Source organism: Rhodotorula toruloides (assembly GCF_000320785.1).
Source record: "Rhodotorula toruloides NP11 unplaced genomic scaffold Scaffold13, whole genome shotgun sequence".
Classification (NCBI taxonomy): domain Eukaryota; kingdom Fungi; phylum Basidiomycota; class Microbotryomycetes; order Sporidiobolales; family Sporidiobolaceae; genus Rhodotorula; species Rhodotorula toruloides.
Window position 1 is genome coordinate 50,892 of NW_015622973.1, and position 22,620 is coordinate 73,511.

The 22,620-nt window shown below is 62.1% G+C and overlaps 7 protein-coding genes across 7 annotated transcripts; 4 read left to right on the plus strand and 3 right to left on the minus strand.

Annotated features, from left to right (window-relative positions):
- Positions 1-279: 279 nt before the first annotated feature.
- RHTO_01339 (tetratricopeptide repeat containing protein) lies at positions 280-5,737 on the plus strand (the record flags this gene model as incomplete). Its single annotated transcript, XM_016415021.1, has 9 exons — positions 280-766; positions 827-1,462; positions 1,518-4,165; positions 4,220-4,382; positions 4,440-4,518; positions 4,580-4,955; positions 5,014-5,274; positions 5,331-5,580; positions 5,634-5,737. The coding sequence occupies 9 exons, from the start codon at positions 280-282 to the stop codon at positions 5,735-5,737; spliced, it is 5,004 nt and encodes a 1,667-aa protein (XP_016272811.1).
- A 274-nt stretch (positions 5,738-6,011) lies between these two features.
- RHTO_01340 (uncharacterized protein) lies at positions 6,012-6,826 on the plus strand (the record flags this gene model as incomplete). Its single annotated transcript, XM_016415022.1, has 4 exons — positions 6,012-6,170; positions 6,229-6,297; positions 6,357-6,547; positions 6,604-6,826. 4 exons carry the CDS (start codon positions 6,012-6,014, stop codon positions 6,824-6,826), a joined length of 642 nt encoding a protein of 213 aa, XP_016272812.1.
- A 140-nt stretch (positions 6,827-6,966) lies between these two features.
- RHTO_01341 (carnitine O-acetyltransferase) lies at positions 6,967-9,541 on the minus strand (the record flags this gene model as incomplete). The annotated part of the gene is made up of 8 exons (XM_016415023.1): positions 6,967-7,112; positions 7,177-7,223; positions 7,290-7,681; positions 7,740-7,776; positions 7,837-8,098; positions 8,165-8,868; positions 8,927-8,994; positions 9,116-9,541. The coding sequence occupies 8 exons, from the start codon at positions 9,539-9,541 to the stop codon at positions 6,967-6,969; spliced, it is 2,082 nt and encodes a 693-aa protein (XP_016272813.1).
- A 107-nt stretch (positions 9,542-9,648) lies between these two features.
- On the minus strand, positions 9,649-12,814 carry RHTO_01342 (DUF300 family protein; the record flags this gene model as incomplete). Its single annotated transcript, XM_016415024.1, has 11 exons — positions 9,649-10,556; positions 10,613-11,172; positions 11,285-11,360; positions 11,433-11,583; positions 11,639-11,674; positions 11,735-11,943; positions 12,008-12,144; positions 12,201-12,230; positions 12,285-12,298; positions 12,357-12,444; positions 12,570-12,814. 11 exons carry the CDS (start codon positions 12,812-12,814, stop codon positions 9,649-9,651), a joined length of 2,454 nt encoding a protein of 817 aa, XP_016272814.1.
- A 703-nt stretch (positions 12,815-13,517) lies between these two features.
- On the plus strand, positions 13,518-15,011 carry RHTO_01343 (glucosamine 6-phosphate synthetase; the record flags this gene model as incomplete). Its single annotated transcript, XM_016415025.1, has 6 exons — positions 13,518-13,590; positions 13,674-13,951; positions 14,014-14,092; positions 14,153-14,242; positions 14,315-14,738; positions 14,822-15,011. The coding sequence occupies 6 exons, from the start codon at positions 13,518-13,520 to the stop codon at positions 15,009-15,011; spliced, it is 1,134 nt and encodes a 377-aa protein (XP_016272815.1).
- Positions 15,012-15,572: 561 nt separating this feature from the next.
- Positions 15,573-18,119, plus strand: RHTO_01344 (amino acid transmembrane transporter; the record flags this gene model as incomplete). The annotated part of the gene is made up of 15 exons (XM_016415026.1): positions 15,573-15,700; positions 15,768-15,792; positions 15,868-15,959; positions 16,021-16,037; positions 16,099-16,220; positions 16,282-16,306; positions 16,370-16,523; positions 16,585-16,697; positions 16,758-16,832; positions 16,893-17,024; positions 17,092-17,185; positions 17,246-17,500; positions 17,559-17,736; positions 17,799-17,909; positions 17,973-18,119. The coding sequence occupies 15 exons, from the start codon at positions 15,573-15,575 to the stop codon at positions 18,117-18,119; spliced, it is 1,668 nt and encodes a 555-aa protein (XP_016272816.1).
- Positions 18,120-18,494: 375 nt separating this feature from the next.
- Positions 18,495-21,063, minus strand: RHTO_01345 (uncharacterized protein; the record flags this gene model as incomplete). The annotated part of the gene is made up of 13 exons (XM_016415027.1): positions 18,495-18,566; positions 18,637-18,759; positions 18,816-19,124; positions 19,190-19,211; positions 19,573-19,631; positions 19,688-19,717; positions 19,789-19,902; positions 19,977-20,246; positions 20,309-20,338; positions 20,402-20,428; positions 20,495-20,617; positions 20,675-20,938; positions 21,058-21,063. The coding sequence occupies 13 exons, from the start codon at positions 21,061-21,063 to the stop codon at positions 18,495-18,497; spliced, it is 1,449 nt and encodes a 482-aa protein (XP_016272817.1).
- Between the last annotated feature and the right edge of the window lie 1,557 nt (positions 21,064-22,620).

Genomic DNA, 22,620 nt, shown 5'->3' on the forward strand with positions numbered 1-22,620 from the left:
TTCGCCTGTCCCTTGACCGGGCTCGGTCGCTCATAATCGACGTTGCCTGTATTCCGACGACGCCAGCTTGTCCTCCAGCGACGGTGCGTGCACGCTCCTCCTCCTTCGCCTCGCCCACGAGCTGGCTGACCTCCTCTCTCTTCATCAGTTCGACAATAACTCTACGTTCGACTGTTCCGCTTGTACTGCTACTCTACTCGACTGCTCAGACTGCCCCTGCACTGCTACACACCCCGCCCACGCTGTTCTCTCGCCTCTTCCTCTCCCCGTCCTCGCAGCATGCCTCAACACCCCGCCAACACTCCCCCTCCGCCTCGTCCACCGCGAAGACACCCAATCCGTTCATCCACGACACCGCCGATTCTCCCAGCCGACCCACTCGCACCGACTCTGACCACTTCGCCCGAACAACTCGACCACGACCGCGCAGGACCCGACTCGCCTCGGAGCGACACCTCTGCGCCGTTCTCAATCCGGTCATCGCACCTGCGCGCGAATCGATCTGCCACGCTTTCTCCGGCCGCGTTGGGAGGCGTCTCACCGCCGCAAGACCTGTTTGCGCTCGCTTCGGCTGCGCAACGAGCAGAGGGAGAAGAGTTGTTCGGGCCTTCGCCTGCTTTGACCGCGCGGTCTCTCCCACGCGGTGAGGATGGTGAGGCGGAGGGGCGCAGGAGGTTGAGGGAGAAGTATGCGGTTGGGAGGGACGGGGACGAGAAGTTGCAGAGGTTGCTGGAGGGGGTTTGGGGCGGGTACGGAGGGGCGACTGGTGCGTCGCCGCACACTGCTCACTACTCGAAAGACCACTGACGCAGAGATGCACCCTCAGGCTACGCGAACGGACATGCCGCAGCGGCAGACGCCTTCTTCCCGCCGCCAACTTCGCCTCCCCTTCGTCCGCCGCCGGAAGAGTCGCCTCCGTTCGACGAGATCGACAGCATCGACTCACCGCTGTCGTCCGCAGCGTCGAGACGCTCAGAACGTCGCAAGCAGCGCGAAGCGATCCTCTCGCCTGTCCTTTCCGCGTTTCCTCCTACGGCGCAGCAGTCACCTCCGCATCGGCAGGGGTCATATCCCCCTCTACCGGCCTACTCGTCACCTTCTCCTCCCCTCTCGCCCGTCGGGGCCCTACGCTCCCGCTCGCCTTGCCCTCCTCCCGCCTCTCCTCCCTCGGCACCAGCCGACCGCACCCTCACGCCTATGCCCACTCCTCCGGATGCCTCTCTCCCCTCCTTCCCGGATCCCTCCCACTCCCGCCCAGCACTCTATCGCACCCTGCACTACTCCTACCTGCCCTCCCGTACCGCTCGTCGAACCTTGCGCGGTCCGACGGTCGATGAGCCGTTGAGCGAGTACGAGAAGGAGTGGGTGGAGAATACAGGACGGGTGAGGGACGATGGGGGTTTGGTGGATTGGTGGGGGAATCAGGTGGGCGAGAGAGGAGATTGGGGACGAACGGTGCTGAGTGCGTTCCTTTCGCTCGTTCTCCTCGAGTTGGGCTGATGAGGAATTCGTGGCAGGTCCCATCGTCACCGAAACGGAGCCGACGCACTCATCACCCGAGATTTCGCCTCCCTCGTCAATCGTCTCCTCTTCGCGCTACGTCGTCCGTCGAGACCTGCACGAAGGGGCGTATCAGCCTCTTGTTGTTCCGCTTGCGAACGAGAGGGAGGTCGACGGAGGGAGCGGGAGTGGGAGTAGTAGCGAGAGGACAAGGGTTGCAGGAGGAGGGGCGATGCCGTTCGTGCCTTCGCCGCTCTCGCGCCAGACGAAGCCGAGTGTTGGAAGCGGTGATGCGACTGAGCTCCCGAGGTCGCCGCGGTCCTCGCACACTCCGAATGTGCCGGCCAACTCGCCTTTTCCGACTGTAACGAGGAGGAGCCCCTCCATGCCGCCCGCTCGCGAAGGTAACACTCCTCACACCGTCTCTCCTCTCCCCGAGTCGCCGCATAGCTTCGCGTACCACTCCCTCTCGACCATCCCCAGCACCCGCGCCATTCCCTCCACAACCTCCCTCGACCCCGCTTCTTCCTCGCACTCACCTCGGTTCTCCTCGACAACCCCAACGTCCGCGACGAGGGAGCGCGAGAGACATGGAGGGGACTTGCCGCCGTTCCCGTCTCCGAGGGACTTTGAGGGCGTCGATGTTGCGAGTCCGGATTTGCGCTCAGTCTTAGGTCCCGAAGATGAGGGGATTGAGACGCCGCAGGCGGAGAGTAGGGGTTCGAGAACGGACTCGACGACGAGGGTCAGTCATGCGGCGACGTGCGAGACGAGGTCGCGGACAAGTCGGAGTCGCCGGCACTCGATGACGGGCGGGTCGAGCGTGACGGAGATGCCTTCTCCGCCGCCGCCATCCCGCCTTTCCACCGCCCCAGAGTCGACGAATCGCCCTCGTCGCGCCTCGTCGCATGACCGCACAGCAAGTCTCGCGAGGTCGCCCTCAACCAACCTCGCCTCGCCGCCTCCTCCGTCGCGTGTCTCTCCAACGACCGAGACTTCAAGCCGTTCTGGTCAGATCCCGTCTCACAGCAGGTCAGCCAGTCAGCCAAGCGTGACGTCTCACACGATCGACATCCCTTCTCCTCCGCCGCCTTCCCGCCTCGCCTCAACTCCCGACGAGTCAACTCGCCGCGCCTCAACGAGCGACCAGCCGACTTCGAGGCGCAGCACTTCGCATTCGGTCGACCTGCCGTCTCCGCCTCCTCCGTCTCGCTTGTCGACCGCGGCAGACAGCTCGACTCGATTTCAAAGCTCGTCGTCGCGAGATGCTGGAGTCAGGCCCGGCGCTTCCGCCTCGGCGGCGCTCTCGGTCGACGAGAATACACCTCGCACGTCGTCTCACAGGCGCTCGTCGAGCGCTTCGCCGAACAAGTCGCAAAACACGGTTGCCGTCCCGCTCAATCCGCTCGGGAGCGCTACGCCAAGCCGCGAAGGAGTCTCCGACTCGCTTCGAAGCAGAGATGACAGCATCTCGCGCTGGGCGCGGGAGGTCGCAACGCCGTCTCCGTCAAAAGCGTCTCGTCGCAGCGGGCAACCTTCCGATCTTGCCGACCTGACCGCCTCAACGACGACAACTTCGACCGCTCCAGCTATCCCGGGACAAGCGCCGAGCAGCGAGTCCGCGCCGCCTTCGCCGACACGCAGCAAGTCTCGCAGCGTTACCAGCCCGCTCTCCTCCAGCCGCTCGCCGACGACGCCGCTCTCGCTCGACTATATGCCCACTCTGTCGAGGTCGCCTGCTCAAAGCCCGCCTTCCACACCGCCATCGGGTACTGAGACGCCTCGAGCCGAGCAGCCTTCCACGCAGGAGACGTCTGAAGCGTTGCGCACGCTCACTACGTCACCGAGCAAGTTGGCCACGAGCAGGCGTACCCGTTCGCTCTCAGTCAGTAGCGGGCGGAGCATGGACGACGTAGCGCGCTGGGCGAGACAGACTACAACTGCGACGGCCAGCTCGTTCGGCGGGGGCAAATCAACAACTTCGACGACAAGGTCGCCTCGCTCGCCGCCAACCAGTCCGCCTCCAACTACTCCGCCGACCGTGACAGACGGCGACATTGCGAAGGACCGCTCGCCTGTCTCTGCGTCGACTCGCTCGCCAACTCGCAGGTCCAAGACGACGAGCTTGACTCGCGATGCCAGCAGGCCCACGGTGACGAGTAGCTCCGTTGGACCCGACCTGAGCGGCCACGGCAATCTCTCGCTCGACTCGTTGTCGAGCTCGTCGAGGCCGACCACGATCAGGGTGCCGACTTCTGCACCTCCTCCTTCCACCGACATTTACCTCGAGCCGGCTCCGGCAGGCCCCTCCTCGAGCCGTCTCGCGTCGACTTCCGCCTCTACATACACTGCTCCGCCTCTCCCCGAAACGCTTTCGCCCTCCTTCGCAGCGGACATTCTAACTCCCGCACCCTCATCCGCCTCATTCCCCTCTCCTTCAGCTTCTGAAGTCGACAGCGGCTCGACACCACCGACGCCACCAAGCACCGCGCGTCGCTTCGTCAAGCCGCTGCGCCCCGGTCCTTTCCCCGTCCCAGTCCTCACGGAAGAAGAGCGTGCGGCGAGGCGGGCGTTCCGCAAGACTGGGAGGAGTAAGGAGTACGATCTGCCGTGCGAGAAGACGAAGATGAACATGCGCAGGAGGGCGTGGGAGGAGATGCAGAAGGTAGGCTCTTTAACTTCCCTACTGGACTTGCTCACTCACCACCCATTCGCACAGTTCGAGAAAGAGAAGCTTCGCCTCCTTCAATTGCTCGGGGACGCAGAGCTCGGCCGACAAGATGTTCCCATCGTCAACGCTCTCGCTCACCTTCATCTCGGCGCAGCCGTTGCGTCCGCTCGTCGCGAAGGGGTCCACTTTCTGCAGCAATCCCTCGTTCTCGGTGAGTCGACCTGGTCTCATTTCACATTCGCCGTCTGCTGATGCCGGCATCTCGCAGACGAGACGCAGCCGGACATCGCGCACCTTCTCGCTGCCGAGCTTGAGGACGAAGACCTCGACGAATCTCTGCACTGGCAGTGAGCAACCAGCGTCCTCGCTTGGCGGATCAAAGCAGACTGACTCTCATTGCACTCACAGTCGCCACGCACTGCAGTTGCAGCCCGACAATCCCGAGTACCTTCTCTCGCTCGGCCTCGCCTTGACCCGCCTCCCCGACTACCCGTCCGCGACAAACGCCTTCCTCGACCTCTCAAACACCTTCCTGAACATGCCTTACGAAGCCATCGGGCTGTACGAGCTGGGCCGCGCGTACGAGGCGACGGACGAGCCTGGACCTGCGAGGGAGGGGTACGAGGCCGCGCTCGACTGCCTCGCCAGATTGCGCCTCATTGACCCAGCTCTTCGAATGGGCGCGAGGTGGTCTGGCCTAGACGCGATCGAGGAAACAGTGCTCGGCGGTTTGAGGCGGTTGGGCGGCGTAAGGAGTGTAGGCGGCTCGCTGCGAGACCATGGGGTGCCCTCGTCTCCTTTACCCTCCCTCGAGGTCTTGGCTGACGCTTTGATCCACGCAGTCACCGGCACCCACCAATGCGCGCTCGTTCGCCTCGCCGGCAACACTTCGCCGTCCTGCTTCTCCCAGCACTTCCCATCGCAACACCCCTCTTCCCTTCGACGACGCCATACATTCGCCTCGTATGCCGACCAAGCGCTCGCCGCCAAAGCCTCCGTCCTCAATCGATAGCCCGCCACCGTCTCGCAACGTAACGCCGTCGCTCCACGAGGTCGTCCCGCCGCCCTCTCGCTCACCTCTGCACCACAAGCGCAGGCGCAAAGTGAGTGGAATCTTTGTCCCGCGGCGAGCTCTGCATTGACGGTCGCGCCTCCGCAGGTCGACCCTGCCACAGCTCGCACGCTTGATGCGATCACTGCTGGTCTCAAGGAGATGGCGAGGTCCGGCGGCGCTGCTAAGCTTGCCGAGTCAAGTCGTCTTCTCGCCGATGAGGTCGACTTGGCGTACCAGCGCATGCGGGACCAAGCGGAAACCGAGTCGCAGCTCGAAGACGACCTCCTTCATTCGATCGAGGCACTCGACCGCGAGCTGCACGCTCTGCCAGACAAGCTGGTCGCTACTGCGCGTCGTGCGTGATGTTTCGCTGGTCCTCGTCGACACTCGCTTACCCTGCTCCCTCAGTCGCCGCCGCAAGACCTCCCGGCGTCCCTCCTCCGCCCGGAACCGTCGACCCTCTCCACTCCGCCCTCCGAAAGCTCGAAAAGGCCCGTCGGTTGGCCAAGTAGACCTGTACGACCTGTATGCACTGCACAAGACGGATTTTTGCCTCGACTTGGGAAGGTCAAGGTGTCGTCTCAACGTCGCTCTCGCTGTTCGCTCTTCCCAGTTACGCGTGTACTTCAGCCCACAGGGCTTATGTACGCCGCACATTTGCCTTGACGTCGTCGCTTGAACCTTGTTCGGGAGCCGGCCCGTATCTCCTTCGGTACCGCTCGCCGACCTTTATCTGACCGCGCGGGGTTCACCGTTCACCTCCCCTCTCTTCCTCTCTCCCTCGCCATGCCTGCGTCGCTGGCGACACCTGACGCAGACGACATGGAGGAAGGCGCCGCACTCATACCGGCAGACGACGGCGCGACGCAGCTTGCGAGCCTCCGCGACCTTCACCGCTTGCTCGAGGAGGAAGGCGGGGCGACGGGCAAAGGCGAGACGGTCATCGTGCGCTCCCTGCTGGCCCGAGCAGTGTACGAGCTAAGAACGCTCACATTCCCTGCAGATCGAGTTCTTCAAGCAGGCGACCAAGTCCGTGAACGGCGAGAAGGTCGCCTACACCCCTCCTGACCAGGTTCGCCGCCTGCTCGTCTCGCTGAACGGCTCCGATTGACGCTTTCCTTCAATGTCCAGGAGTGCTGCTTGGGCGAGACGTCGCTGATGAGCCTGGCGACGCAATATGCGCCTCTGCGAGTCATTCCGCGTGTTGTCCTCCCGCAGGGCGAGGATATCTCGTCCTCCTTGCGCTTCAGCATAACCCCTCGCTGGGTTGTCTTCAAGGATGGCCGGTACACTGTCGAGAAGACCAGGACGAGCGCAACGAGGTGCGACTCCTCGCGTCAATCTTCCTTCAGTGTCTTGAAACTCAGCTCCTTTGCAGGTTGAACGCCATCTTCCAGCCGTACGCCGCAGGCGCCCCTCTCCCCAGCGACGCAAAGGTCATTCCCCTCGCTCCACCAAGATGGTACGAGAAGCTCGCCTTGGCCGAGGTGCAGCTCTTCGAGCGGTACACACTCTACCTGCGCGTCGACTGGAAGCGCTTCCTCGTCTTGTACCTCCTCGTTTTTGTCTGGCTCTTCCGTCGTCAACTCTTCTCCTTGTAGATCTGTCCCGCTGTCGCTGTATCGCTCCTTCCGGCTTCTCTCGCGCAAAGGCCGAAGCCAGAGAGCAAGAAGGTACTGCTTGTCTTCGCACGTCGTCTACAACAGCTCAAACGTCTCCTATCTACACGCTCACCCCTCCGTTACGCCTTCGCCTTGCCCTGCCCGTCCCGCTCCGCCTGCTCAAACAAGTCCATCAAGAGGTCGGCGGCCTTGGCAAAGTTCTTGATGTAGAGGTCGCCTGGGACGGTCTTTTGGCAGCTGACGGTGAGCTGGAGCGATTCGGGATCTGCGCACGCGCGGTAGGCGAGGTTAGCGAGGGCGAAATGGAGGAGGTTGAGGGAGGGACGCACGGATCATGTAGGGCAAGCCGAGTCCGCCGTCGACGACGGGTCCCCAGCTGCAGCGACTGCAGATCAGCAAAAGTCTCGACCAGACGAAGAACAAGACTAGTCGCGCGACGCACCCATACGCCGGCGAGTGCCGAATGTAGATCTGACTCGTGCTCATCCTCCACGTCCCGCTCTCCTTGACCAGCGGATCCGCAAACAACCCGTCACCCTCCATCACCTCCTTCTTCTCCTGCTCGCCGAGCTTGGTCGCCGCAAGCATCTTCAACCCGAACAAATGGCGATCGATGCCCATCCCGGCGGAGGCAAGCTTCATGTCCTTCCCATGCTGAGCGAGTGCAGCGCGGAAGAGGGCGACTTTGTCGGATGCCGACGAGGAGGAAGGAGAGTCGACGAGGGATTTGACAAAGGCGAGGGATTCGGGAGTGAGGATGCGGACGGTTTCGGTCCGGCCGAGCTGGTAGCGGCGCGTCTGGGCAGCTTCGTACGTGCCGCAGGGCTTCTTGAACTGCATGCCGGACCGGGTTTAGTACGCGAGAAGCGCTAGCTTGAAAAGGTGGACGCACGGTGAGGTAGTAGGCGATCTGGAAGAGCATCTGGACCCTTCAGTCGCGAGAAGCGTCAGACCCGTAAAGTCGACTCGGGCGGAGAAGGCGGACGCACCAACCATCCGGGCTCGCCTTCATCTTCTTGATCCCCTCCTTTCCATACCGCTCATAACTCAGGTAATGCAGCGCATACGGCTCGATGTGCTTGCGGTGCTCCTCGTGCGCCTTTTCAACGTGCGAGAGGGCGGTCGAGTCGAGTTCGAAGGGGAGTGGCGAGGGAGAGGGGGTACTGGAGGTTGCGGAGGACGAGTGAGGGAAGGGCTCGTTCGTGAGAAGGCGCTTGGTGAGAAAGTCGTTGAGTCTAGCGGTAGGCGTGCCTGCGACGTGACGGCACAGTCAGTCAACCCCGAACGACAGACTCGAAAGAAGCACGCGCGACGCACCGTCCATGCAGGAATGCTCTCCGACAAAGCCCGCCTCGCCATTCCGGTACACCATCCACTGCAGCGGCTTGTCCCACCACCTGTTTCCCGCCTCCTCACCGCCCGTCCACAAGCGCCAGGAAAAGTCGACGTTCTCTTCGGGCGTCTTGCTCGACGGCTCAGCCTCGTCGAGACAGATGACGAATGCGGACTGGTGGATGGAGCGGAGCGTCTTGACGTTCGTCGGGTTCGAGGAGAGGTGCCCGTGCGCCTCGGCCCAGCGGTCGCGGTTGATGCCCGTCAAGACGCCGACTGGAGGCGCAGCGTCGCCCTCCATCTCCGCTTGTTCGACAACCTCCTGAATTGCCTTCCTGAATCCCTCGACGCTGAACTCCTGTCCCGCCACATCAACGATGGGCACGCTGTAGAACCTGTTGCGCTTGACGACGACAAAGTGTTGCGCTTCGGGATCCGTCTCGGCAGTCTTGACCGCGTAATCAGACGGGCTCGCCGGTACGCGACAAGCGTTGAAAGCCCACTTGTACGACTCCATGCAGAGTTCGCCGTCTTCCTTGCTGCGGCCGACGAGTTCGGGTTCGAGAAGGCCTGTTGCGATCAGTCGGCGGAACTCGAGGGCGGTTTTGGCGATGCTTGCAGCGACGTAGGCGGGGTCTGCGGCGGGAGGGTTTGGTGCGGAGGGAGGCGCTTGCGGGAGGCGGTCGAAGCTACGCGCGAGGGTCAAGTCAAGTCCAGCAGACGCAGGCCCGTTGCAAGCGAGCTCACCCGAAGTAGTACGAGACGTTGATGATGATCGAGTCGCGGTAGGCCATGTAGGCCTGCTCGTCCCAGTCCTGTAGAGCGCAAAGAGTCAGTACGTCCCGGTTCAATGAGCGTTTCCCGGTCGACCGCATCGCAAGTGACAGGGAGGAGCCCCTGAACAACCCCGAGAAGGTAAGGGAACACACGCCGCACCTTTGCGAGCCAGTTGCGCATCCCCTTCTCCTCGCGCTTCTGCTCCAGCAGGTCCTGCAGTTTGCGCCCGACGCCCCCTTGCCGCCCAAACGCCTCGATCTTCTTCTCCACCTCCCTGAGCTCCTTCTCGTCCTTTGCGAGGGGTTCGCACGAGCGTCTGAGGCGGGCGAGAGTCTCTTCGAGGGGGACGACCGGCAAACGGGGCAGTTTCCCCTGGTTTCTCAGCATGGGCGAGTCGGTCGGGGTGGACGAGGGCACTCCCATGCGCCAGTCGTGCCATTCTGGCGGATTCGCGGGCGGCATCTGGTCTGCGCGCGTAGTGTGGACCGAGGAGAGCGAGTTGGTGGGGGTGAAGCTGGCGAGCGAGCGGCGGGCTGCGAGCGTGCGCACGAGTGGTGAGCCTGTTGGCAGCCGTGCAACGAGCATCCGACCAGCAACTCAAGCGAGAGAAGAGAGCGAACGAAGCGAAGAGCGAGGAGAACGAACCCGCTCGCAAGAGGTCGCCGACCCGTACAGAGGGGGAACTCGTGGAATTACCGCCACGGGTTGTCTGCTGCGTCGAGCACACCGCCGTGCGATCCGCCAACTGGCGCGGAGGGCGGTCGCTCGTCGACGCCAGCCTGCCGCGCCTGCTGCTCCTCCTCCTCGACCACAATCCGCACGACCTCGTCCTTCCTCCCCTCGTTTCCGCCCGGCACCGACCCTTTCGGCGGCGGGAGTGGCCCATCCTGCTCCTCCTCCCGCTCGACAACGTCCTTGACCCGCGCCTGCTCGCCCGGAACCGCATCGTGAACCTCGTTCCCCTTCTTCCGCTCCTCCTGCTCCTCGTCCGTCCCTTCCTTCCCCCTCAGCTCCGGCGGCACATACGCCAAGCGATACACCCTCGTCTTCTTCCCACCTGGTTCGCCCCTCCGCCTCTGCCGAATCTGCTCCTCCTCCTCCGCCTGCGTATCCTCGACGACCAGATCCACCGCATCAGGCGGCAACCTCGACTGCTCCTCTTTCTTCCGCAGGCGCAAGCGAGTAGCGAGGCGCGCTGCGTCGTCCGGTGCCGAGTGGAGGAGGTCGTGGGCGCCGTGAATGATGGACGAGCCAAGTGCGGCCGGGTGGTCGGCTGAAGTTGGTGGGTCGGAAGGTGCGGAGGTCTGGTGTTGAGCGGGAGGGGGAGGGAGAGGGTCGGCGGAAGGAGGGCGTGGCGAGCGACTGTCGCGATGCGAACACGACGGCCCGCCGGACGAGCCATGTTGTGCAAGCGGTTCTCGTTCCGCGAGAGCGCCGTAAGAGCCTGGCCGATGTTGAGCGGGCGGCCGCAGCGCCTCCTTGCCCTTTCCTCGTCGTCGATGCGCGCCGTACTTGCCCGAGAGAAGCGCGTCCTCCTCGTCTCGTATCCGTCGCCGAGCTGCTTCCCGCGATGCGTCGAGGACGGGGTACGACCAGTCGCCTGCGCGCGAGTTTGTCAGCGGGACTTCTTGGGAAAAGAGAAAGTTGCACACGCACCATACTCGAGCTCCCTCGCTTCGCGATAGAGCTTCTCCATGTCCTTCTCCTCCGCGTCCCTCGGATCCGCGAAGTCCAGACTCTCCGGCTCGCTCTCCTCCCCGTCGCTCAGGTCATCATACGTCCTCCCTCCCTCCCACCATCCCAATCCCACCACCGCCCCTCCACCCGTCGCCTTCTGCCTCGCCAGTTCCTCTGCCCTCCACTCCGGATCAATACGCACGACGCCGCCTTCTTCCTCCTCATGACTCAACGGCGCATAGCCCTCCTGCTGCTCCAACCGCTCCTCCAGCACCCTCCCAATCTCATGAAACGGCCTCGCGGCCAACCCGCGCTTCAAGATCCCCTCTCCTCTCCGACCAAACGCATCCTCCTCAGCCCCAGGCTGGTTCAGCCAGTACTTCCGTTGTCCGGAAGCGGAGTAGCGCAGGCCTGCGCGGATGCGGCGGTCCCGGATCAGGCCTTCTGCGTGGAGCGCGCCCGAGGCCGGCTCGAAGGTCCGGTAGGAGAAGCCGGTGCCTTTGAGCGTGGTGAGAGAGTCGAGGAGGAGATCTTTGTAGCTGCGGGGCGAGCGTGAGATGTGCGTCAGCACCGTGGAGGATTTCCACCCGCATGCACAACTTGGTCGGAGGAAGTTCGCGTCTGCAGGAAGCGGCACGCAAGCTGACGCACCCGAACGCGTCCTTGAACGCGTGCCAGACCGGCAGTCGACCGCTGTAGATGTGCTTCTCGTCGATGTAGTCGGTGTCTGCGCGCCGCAGAGCCATCAGCTCTCCACCAACTCCTTCCTGTTACCGCGGAAACACCGTCTTCAACGCACAGGAGAACGCATAGAGATGCAGAAACGCAAACAGCGGCATCTGCAAGCACAACAGCGTGTCCTGGATCGCGACGGAGAGCTCTTCCGAGTCGTAGCGCGAGGTGCGGAGGAGGCCGGTTGCGACGAGGATCGAGACGGCGAAGCCTTGCCACTGTGCGCGTCGGAGGGTTAGCGAAGAGAGAGGAAGGGACGGGCGGTAGACGGACGAAGGTCATGAAGATGAGGCCTTTGACGCAGAGGAACTAGTCGTGAAAGAGCGGTCAGCTCGCAACTCGTAACGAATGCGCACTCGTCGCGCGCACCTTCGGCATCGGCCTATACGGCTTCAGATCGTCGTTTGTCGCGACCCAAAACATCGCGAGGCAATACAAGCTGAGCGAGACCGAGAGGTTGTAGACGATCGAGACGTAGGTATATCCCGAGTCTTTGCGGAGAGCGCCGTCGTTGTAGGTGCCGGTGGCTTTGAGGACGACGGTCGCTGCGGCGAGAATCGGCTTGATCTGGACGTATTCTGCGCCGGTCCAGCCCGCTCAGCGACGTTCGATCCCGGACGAGGAGGAGAAACGGGAACGCACGCAAGATGCCCCGCTTGAGACCGAGGAAAGTGAAAGGGTCGCTCGCATCCATCGGGCGGAGAAAGAGGCTGACAGGGAAGGGGTGCTTGACGGGCTCGCGGCCGTGAAGGGTGATGATGAGCGAGCGTTCGCCGCCACTGTAGAGGATCGTTGTGAGCGGCCGCAAAAAAAACCAGAGACCGCTGCGACGCACAGGTACTCGACGAGCAGGGAGAAGAAGCAGCTGCGAACGCAAGCGTCAGTTCCAGCTTCCACTCGAAGAGCTGAAAATGCGGACTAGATGACGAAGGCCTGTCGTACAGCTTCAACGTCAATACTTCTTGGAATGAGGGAGCGTAAGGCAGCGCACCTCGTAGATATCCCGCACGGCGTCAACGAAGAAGGCGAGGTCGAGCGAGTAAAGCGAGATGAGCGTCGAGAGGGAGTAGATGGGGACCCTGTACAAGAGCGATGCATCAGCGCGCAAGGCTCTGGAAGATCATGCTTAGCGAGGCGGAGATCGCGCAGGCAATGCATGTCCAGTGTCGCGCGAGAGGCATTCAGGACTCGAGGCTGAACTCACATGACGAGGATCCGAACGACAAGCCGCTGCAGCCTCGGCTTGTGATAGTGCTTGAGCTGCAGCCAGATCGTCCCCAGACTCAAGACAGTCGACAACCCCGCCGAAATCGTCGCCGACACAAGCACCCACAGCGGCAGCTTCGAACCTGATCCCGCTCCGCCGTCCTTTGCTACGCTCGCCGCCTCAGACGCCCTTACTACGTCCACCAGCCATGCCAACGGCGCGACCCAGGCCACCCAGCGCATGTGCGCCCCTGCTCGACCTGAAGTGGGGGAAACTGATGACGAGGACGAGGAAGAGGGACGAGGGAGTGGCGGGTGTTGGCGGTTTGTGTGGATGTCGAGATAGCGTCTAAGAGCAGCGCAGAGCCCCCAGATAAGCAGCAAGAGTGGATTGACGAGTGTAGCCAGAAGCAAACCCACTGCGAGGCCTCTCCGGCGCACCTTGACCATCGACCGCTCACTCGCTTGTCAAGGAGACGGCTTGCTGGCCTACTAGGCAGTCTTGCGAACTCATATACTGCTACTGGACCATGCTGGCGCTCCCACCCTTGCCCGCCATGACCTCGTCTCGCTCTCCTCTCCTTCCCTGCTGCCATCCACCACACCGAGCACCGCCTTCAGCAGCTTACCTGACCCGAAGACTTTTCCCTCCTGGCTCGCCTCAGCTCACACCACCATGTCGCCATCGCACCCGCCCGCCCCCAACTCCGCGGTACCTCCGTCTCGCCTCCTTTCCGTATCTCTGCGCTCAAGAAGCCCGAACTCTCGCTTCGTTTCTTCCGTTCTCGATGTGCGCTACATACGAGCTGTGAAAGGGAATGTGTCGCTGGATCGCGTACTTCTCGCTTGAGCCGATTCGGCTGGAGGATGTGGTGAGTCCAGCAGTTCCTCTCTCGCTCGTCCTGGGCACCGCCTGGCGTGCTGGCAGTGACAGCTCGTTGATATGATGGACAAGCGCGCACGCACACTCTTCATTTCCCGGCAGATCAAGCGCCCGAACCACTCAATCCTCGACCAAAGTCCGTCTCCTCCCGTTCTCCCTCCCCATCGTCTCCCCTTCCTTTCCCTCTTCCTCGGTCGCTTACTCCCACCCCCGCGACAGCCGCAGAACACTACCTCCCGCAAGTCCGTTACCCCTGGAACATCCCCTCTAACCACTCTCACCCAAACGCCCTCTCAAACCTCGACGGGTTCGGGATGGGTTGGTACATCTCCCCTTCCGCTCGGCGCGAATACGAGTCGCAGAAGGAGGAACTGAGGAACGGCATGTGGGAGCCGGAGGTTTATCATTCGCTTGTTCGACCGGCGTGGGACGATGAGGAAGTGAGGAGGATTTGTGAGGGTGTCAAGAGCTCCGTCGTCTTTGGTCACGTTCGGGCGGTGCGTCTCACTCATTTTCCCTCTCGTCGAGCATGTCCAGCTGACTCGGAGGGTGGGAGTAGGGCAGCAATCGCATCGAATCCAACTGCCACCCCTTCACCTTCGGCCGTTTCCTCTTCATGCACAACGGCTTTGTGACTGGTCCGTTCACCTTCCTCCTCCCTCTCCCACTCGCTCAAACTGACGAACGGTGAGAGTCAGGCTTCTCGAAGGACCCGCAGAGACTCGAGAAGTTGATCTCGCCTGCTGCGAGGAAGGTCGTGCGCGGGACTACGGATTCTGCGCGCATCTGTGCGTTCACCAGCTCTCACTCTCGAAGGCCCGCACCAACCCGCTCGCTCACTGACGCCCGCTCGCCGCCAGTCGCCCTCTTCCTGACCTTCCTCGACCCGACGAACACAGGCAGCTGGACGCGTCCCCTCCCCCGCTCCGCGCTCGTCTCGGCCCTCATCCGCGTCGTCTCAGTCCTCTACCAACTCTACCGACCCTTGGGGGGCTGGTCTCGCTCCCGCACGCACTGGAACAGTCTCAACATCGCCCTTTCTACTGGCTCCGACTTTGTGTGTATGAGGTACGCGACGCCGAGTCGTGAAGCGCCGAGTTTGTATTGGAGTACTCGGGCGGGTGTGAGGATGGATTCGAGGTATGAGGGTGAGCCGGATGGAGGAGATGGAGGGGGAGGGGAGGGACGAAGGGGGAGGGAGGAGAAGAGGCCGCATGTCGTTGTGGCGAGCGAGCCGATGACGCAGGGGAGGGACGAGGATTGGCATTTGTTGCAGTCGGGCGAGTGAGTTGTGCGCCGCTCCTTGTGCTTTTGAAGGATGAGGAGTCTTCCTAACCTCGTCGCTGACACCCCTCTCTTCGGCGCAGGATCCTCGACACGAGCATGGACGATCTCCGCGAAAAGTTGCTCGAACACGAGCGACACAAGGCGCGCGACCCGTACGTCAAGTGGACGTGGAAGCCGCGGATTCGGACGGTTGAGCAGGTGCGAGCCGAGATTGGCGCTGTTGGGGAGCGCAAAAGGAGGAGGACGAGCAGCGTGTCGTCGTTGGACTAGCGCGGAAGAGTTCGAGCGCAAGAGTCGGCGTCGTGGCAGAACAGCCAGTTGTGCGAATACAACTCTCGATATACATTGTGTTTGTAATGCCCGATCAAATAGGCGTGCCTTGTCCATTGCCAACTCGGCCGACTCGTCGACGCCGCAGAGTCCGCGCGGTTTCCTTGTCTCCGCCAGTTCACTCGACGCTGCCTTACTTGCTTCACTCGCACACGAACCCGATGGCCAGCTGCTGCTCACTCGCTCGCGTGCCGATTCTGTTCCCAAGCGCGGCAACCCCGCTGTCGAGGCATCCCGGCTCTCCTGATCATGCTGGGGTCCCGCCTCGTGAAGGATTTTACACCGCGCCCGCCTTGCTGCTGCTCGAGCTGCCACCCTCAGCTGCTGCTGTCACTCTATCGCTCGCTCGCTTCTTCCCCGTGCACGCGCGCAACTCGCCCAGTCCGTCGCTGGTCTCTGGGTCGTCCAAGCACCTCCTCCTCCGCGCTCCTCCTCGCCCAGCTCAACCCACACACCCGAGTCAACCCCCTCCTCCTCCCCGCCACCCCTCGACCGCACGCGATGGCTGCTGCACACGCGACGGACTCGTACCCCGACTTGGAGAAGGAGGTCAAGGTCGAACCCGCCGGTTCTGGTGGCGCCGGAGACGTCTATGGCGCCGACGCCGTCTCGCAGAACGGCGTCAAGCGGTGCGTCCCTTATCACTCGTCGTGGATGTGCGCACTGGAGCTCACGGTGTCTCACTACGACTTGCAGGAACTTGAAGGCCCGGCACTTGCAGGCGAGTTGTCCCTCGACGGCGATTGCGCTTCGCCCCGACTGATCAAGTCTGACCTCGCTTCTTCTGCGTCCGCAGATGATCGCGCTCGGCGGGACGATCGGAACGGGCTTGTTTGTCGGAGCGGGAGGAGCGTTGAGTACGGGCGGAGCGGCGGGAATCTTCCTCGGGTGCGTTCCGAGTCGCTTCCATCCTTCCGCTTCCTTTCGCTCACTGTATCTTCGCTCGCAGCTACACCATCATGGGCTGTCCGTCTCCCTTCCTCCACACTCCTCCTTTGACCATACTAACCCGCCCTCCCGCGCGCAGTCATCGTCTACTCGATGATGATCGCCCTCGGCGAAATGACCACCTTGTACCCAGTCAACGGCGCGTTCGTGCACTACGCCAGTCGGTTCGTTGATCCGTCGCTCGGGTTTGCGTTGGGATGGGTGCGTGCGAAGTCCTTTCCCCAGGATGAGGTTGGACATTGACGAGAGTTGGTGCGCGCAGAACTACTGGTACTCCTGGGCTATCAGTGCGCATCCTCTCTCCCTCATGCATCCAGAAAGTCTAGCTAACGTCCGCGTCGCGCACGCAGCCCTCCCAACCGAGATCGTCGCCGCCGCCCTCGTCCTCGACTACTGGCCGGGCGCCGCACGCGTCAACGTCGCAGTGTGGATAACCATCTTCTTCATCGTCATCACCGCTTTCAACTTTATGGGCGTGGGGGCGTATGGAGAGGCAGAGTTCTGGTGCGCACTTTCCACTCTCTTCGATTTTGGGCAAAGAGCTGATAAGGTCGCTGGCGCGCAGGTTCGCCCTGCTCAAGATCATCACCCTCCTCGGCTTGATCCTCGTCGCATTGATCATCACAGCCGGCGGAGTCCCAACCAGCGACCCCTCCGAATACCCCATCGGATTCCGCTGTTCGTCCCCCTCCCTTCCTCCCTCTCCCTTCGCGCGCGCTGACAATTAGAGCGGAACAGATTGGAACGAAGTGCCGTTCCAGCAGCAGAACGGGATCCCAGGCTCGCTCGGACGGTTCTTGTCTTTCTGGACCGGTTCGTCCCCCTTCCCTCTCCCACGCTTCCTCCACTCGCGCTGACGCGCTCGCGTCACAGTCTTCCTCCAAGCCGCCTTCTCCTTCCTCGGGACAGAAATCGTCGCACTCACAGCTGGAGAAGCCGAGAACCCGCGCCGGAACGTCCCGAAGGCTATCAAGCGCGTTTTCGCTCGTATCCTGTTCTTCTACGGTGCGTCCACTCTCTTCCTTTCCCTGATAAGAATGGGGCTGACGAGCGATTGTGTTGGGGAGAGCAGTGGTCGGCGTGTTGATGATCAGCTTGATCGTCTCGCCTAACGACCCAGGATTGCTCAACAACTCGGGCACGGCTGCTTCGCCTTGGGTTATCGGGTGCGTAGTTATTTGCCTTCCTGCCGCCGCGAGCTCCGCTAACAATGCACTCGCCCGCAGCATCGAGAAGGCAGGCATCAAAGTCCTCCCACACATCGTCAACGCCGTGATCCTCACCGCCGCCTTCTCCGCCGGCAACTCCGACCTCTACGCCGCCTCTCGCACTTTGTACGGCCTCGCATGCGACGGCCAGGCCCCGCGCATCTTTGCCAAGTGCACGAAGAACGGACTGCCGATTTGGAGTTTGATCGCGACGGCTAGCGTTGGGTTTTTGGCGTACATGAACTGCGGAGTGACGGGTACTAAGGCGTTCAAGTGCGTCCGTGTGGTCCTCCCGCACTCGCGACTCTCGCTGACTTCGACTCGCGCACAGCTACCTCTACTCGATCGGCGCCGTAACAGGCCTGATCTCGTGGCTCGTGATCCTGATCAGTTACCTGCGCTTCTACTACGGGTGCAAGAAGCAAGGATTCGACCGTAACGAGTTTCCCTACAAGGCGCCGATGCAGCCTTATGCGTCGTTCTTTGGCGCTTTCATGCTGTTCATCATCGTGCGTTCTGGCTTCCCTTTCTGGAGCTTGGGAAGCGCGTGCTGATGGTGGAAGTGGAGCAGATCATCTTCTCGGACTACCAGGTGTTCCTTGCCGGAAGTTGGGACACTGGATCGTTCTTGACGGCGTACATCACGATCCCGTGGTTCTTCCTGATGCTCGTCGCATGGAAGGTGCGTCTCCTCCCTTTTCCATCTCTCCCTTGCACGAAACTCAAGAACCCTCGGCGCGCGCAGTTCTGGAAGAAGACGACGTTCGTCCGCCTCGACGCGATGGACCTCGACAGCGGCCGTCGCGCAATCGACTTGATGGAGGAAGAGCAGCGCGCGCTGTACAAGGCCCCGGAGACGTGGTACGAGAAACTGTGGGCTTGGTTGATGTAGCCTCGCCCTTACCTCCCTTTCCCTCTCTCGTTCACCTTTCCTTCGCTCCGAGATTGTCGTTTGTTCGTTCCGTTCTCCTCATACACCTCTCTCTCTCTCTCTCTCTCGTGATCGCATCTTTATACTGGGCGTCCGTAGACGTAGCTCGCTCGTAATCTTGTCGTTCTCTCCCCTCTCGTTGCGGTGGAGGCGGAAGAGGACCGCTTGAGACGCCTCGAGAGAGCCCGCGATGCACCCACTCGTCTCCTTGCTTCTACCACCTCCCAAGCGTCCGCCTCGCGATGGGAAAAAACGCGGACGAGCGCCTCGTCGTCTGGCGGTGCGAAGGCGACTCGAACGTCGTCGAGATCGGTTTGCCCTGCCCATGCGTCACTGTCAGTTGTAGATCCTTGCGAGAGAGAGAGGCGGTTGCCTGACGTTCAGGTAGGAGAAACCGCCAGGCGCGTTCTGCAAAGCAAGGTTTCGCCAACTCAGCGCAAGCATCCAGAACGGCGAGAAAGAGAGGACCACAACGCACGACATAGTTGCCTGGCGTCGTGAGGCTTTTCAACAGCGCTCCGTACGCCTGGCCACACTTGGACATCGTCTCGTCCTCGCTCAGGTGGAGCGCGACGATAGCCTTGTACACTGCGAGTCCGACCTGTAGGCCACGAAATCAGCGCATCCTCCACAACGAGAACGAGCAGCGCAACGTACGACAGTCTCGCAGAAAACTTGGACGGCGAAGGATCGCAGATTGCTCCCGCCGCTCCGCTTGACCCACTCGTCACGGACCTCGCGCTCGTCCCGTTGCAGGCGGTCCCGAACCGCGAGCGCGCGCAGGTAGTCGTCTCCGTGGCGGAAATTCGCCGCCCACCACTCTTCGCTGACCGCCTCCCTGACGCCCAGTCGGAAGGACTTGGCGGGAGCGCTGCCTCGGAACGACACGTTCTTGTCCGCGCGATATATGACGGTCATGAGATGGCCGAGAGGGTCGACTACATAGGCTGTGTACGACGGCGCCTTCTGACAAGGCAAGCAAGCGGTCAAGACTCGGCGCGAACGTGAAGGAGACATGAAGGAAGACTAACGCGATGCGCAGACATGACGGCCCTGCGTGTAGGTTGTGGAGGCGAGTGAGCAGCCGGAGTAGATTGAGAAAGAGCGAAGGGGAAGCTGGTTTCTAGAGAACGTGAACCGGCGGAAGGTCCATGGCTTCTCCGCGGTGTATGCGAGGATACGCCGTGGCCAGGCAGCGCAGGACCTCCCGTGCGCGGAGTAGAGCCGGCGAGGACCAAGCTAAGCTCGAGTAAAGCGAGGAGGGAAGTGCCGGAGGCGAGGTGAAGAGCGGCAAGGCGTCGAAAGCGTCCGCGTGACGAGACGCGTCCTGCAGCCAAAGAGCCTTTCGCACAGTCGCCTCCACTACTGAACGGCTCCGCTCAACCACCTCCTCGCGACGGGGAAGAATACGGACGAGCGAGCAGGAGCTCGCTGGCGGTGAGCGAGTTCGTACGACGTCGACATCGGCTGGCCCTGCGATGCGTGTCAAGTCAGCTTCAGACGTCACTGGAGCCGAGATTGATACGCACGTTGTGATAGGAGAAGCCGCTTGGCGCGTGCTGCGAGACCGCAAGAGGTCAGTTGGGAAGGTCGAAGGCGAGTGCGTGAGAGAGAGAGAGAGAGGACAGACGATGACATGATGCGGATAGGCGAGGCTCTTCAAGAGCGCCCCGTACATCTCGCCGAGCTTGACGACGTTTCTTCCGCCGTTCAGCGGGATGGCCTCACAGACAGCCGTGCCGAGCTGAGGGCGGCAAGGGCGTCAGACAAGCCGCTCGTGTCGTCAAGTGCTCAGTCTAGGCGTGTAAAAGGACTGACCAGAGCTGTGAAACGATGCTCGTGACCTGAACCCTCTGCTGGCGAAACCGCGACAACCTTGGCGTGATCCGCCTGCAGCCGCCCACCGATCGCATTACTAGCGTCGAGGCTGAGTCCATCCCAGTCGTGCTTCGAGAGGGCTGCTTCAACGCCGTGGCAGAAGGCGCGGGCGAGGCTGGTCGGTGCAAAGACGTGCGGATTCTGGGTGCCGTCGACTAGGTCTGCGATAGGCGCAAGGAAGTACCTCATGTAGGTGGACATCAGCTCGCCCTGCGCGTGAGAGTGCATCAGTGGCAGACAAGACGAGATGAGCGAGAGAATGTGTGACGGACGTTGAGGTAGGAAAAGCCGGCGGGCGTTTCCTTCGCAAGAGCCGTGCGTTAGCGGGCGGATCTGTAGCGTGAGTGTGAGGGAGTCCGACGCACGAACATGTGGTTGCTGATCGCAATGTCCTGGTGGAAGAGACTGTGCGTCAGCGGGCGGACTTGCAGCATGAGTGTGTGAGAGGGGCGACTCACGAACATGTAGTTCCCGAATGCGATGCTTTGCAACAGCGTTCCGTAAACCCTGCCAAGCTGGAGCATCATGTCCACCTCGCCAAGACCAAGGGCAACGACGACATTGTGGACGGCAGCTCCGAGCTGTAAGGCGGAGAGGTGAGCCCAATCTCCGAATGTACGAGGAGATTGACAGCGTACGATGGTCTCGGAGAAGACGGTGAGGCACGCAGACCGCCCGTAGGTCCCGTCGCGACGCTCAAGCCACGCCTTGCCCACCTCGTCGTCGTTGCGTGTCAAGCGGGTTCTGATCGCTTGTGCTTGAGTAAGATTGGCAACCTGCCCAAGCTCGGCCCTCCACCAGGCCTCGCTGAGTACCTCGAGGACGCCACTCCGAAAGGCCCTGACCGGCGGAGTGTTGACGAAGGACGCGTGCTGGTCCTTGCGGTTGATCGAGCCAATGAGCTGAGCTAGTGGTGTGAGCACATTCACTCTGTACGAAGGAGGTAACTGTGGCTGTGAGCGGGCGAGAAGCGGTGAGCGCGCTGCCAGGTTGAGTGCACGACGACACGCTCGAAACTCACGGGCATGTCGGGAGTGATCGCCCTGGACTCGCGGCGAAAGATGGAGAGAAGCAAGACTCGTCGAGAAGGAGCGAAGAAGCGAGAGAAGAAGCGAGCGGTGCGAGAGGACGTGCGGAAGATCCGCGGTCTCTGTCGGGACTTTCGTCGGAAGAAACGCGAGCGAATCCCTTCCTTCACGGTGAAGAAGGAGGGAACAAGTTAGCAGCGCGTAGGCGTGGTCGCGGGTTGCGTCTGTCGCCGGAGCAGGTGCAGGTGCAGAAGAAACAGCGTTGGCGAATCGCGGGATTTCAACTGGCGGCTATGCTAGCAGGTCTGTCGGTCGCTTGACGAGGTACGTCGACGAGAAGCAGGGCTGGGCAAAGCAAGTGCAAAGCAAGTGCAAAGCAAGTGTGCGAGAAAGATCAATCGGAGTCGGCGGGAGAGGAGAGGGAGATGGAGACGCACGCAAGCCAGACCGCCCTTTCGAGCGGCTACCTCGGACTCCTTAACGGCTCTCCGCCGTCCTTCTCCTTTCCACCCTCTACGGGCATGTGTCGCGCAGAAACCTCGGGCACAAATCGATCGTAGCCGTTCGAGTCGAGTCGAGCGAGGAAGTGAGGGTCGAGAGGACAGCAGGAAGCGAGCGAGCGCACGCGTGCCGTCTGTCTGGTTGAGCAAGAGCAGAGTGAATCGTCGTCTGCCCGAGAAAGGTTAGCCGTACGTCTCGAGAGAGCACGAGGAGAGGGAAATGCACGACTTTCCAGGCCACGCTTCCTTCCCTCGAGTCTGCGTCTCCGTGACCGCCTCGCTCGCTCAGTCAGCCACCACCCTCCGCTACGTCCGCATCACGAAACCCGTATGTCGGGCGAAGCTGATCGTCGGTCGAGGGAGGAGAGGCATCGACAGGTCAGCAGGACGAGGTCGACGGCCGCTGGGCGCGCGCCCTCGAGGTGTATCGCAGAGTAGCCGGTTGTTCAGCCATCACAAAGTCGGCAAGATCCCTCGCGGCGAGCGAGACGAGGTGGACGGATGTCAAGGCGAGAGGAGCGAGACGGTGGAGCAGGACGGCGAGCGACGGCTTGGCGAGGTTGAGGGTGAGGGCCCGAGTAGTCCGGCGTGTATTGCGAGTCCAGCGATCCTGTCCACGCGGCAGTCGAGCGAGTCGAGGTCAAGCGTCGCTCAACAACCCGCGTCCTGCCTCCTCGCCGCGACCACACGCTGCCAGACCAGCTCACACACTCACAGCCAGACTGCCCTGCTCGAGCGACTTGGCCATTTCATCGCGCTGCTGGACGTCGCCGTGCGTTGCCCCGCTCTTCCTCTCTTGCCGACGTCGCTCCGGAGCGAGGGAAACATTTCCCCCCGCCCTGCCTCGCGCCATCACTCGAGCCAGTTCCTGCTTGCCCGTACAAACCAGCTCAAATAGCACTCGCTGCCTGCTACCCGCTCACCCCAGCTCGAGGCTCACCCAGCGCCACTCGACCGCCTCACCTTGACCCGCTCCTTGCCGCCTTCAGCGCTCTCGAGCTCGGAGTCAACGCTCCATCTCTCTTCCTCTCGCGCCACACTCGAACGAACGAGGGA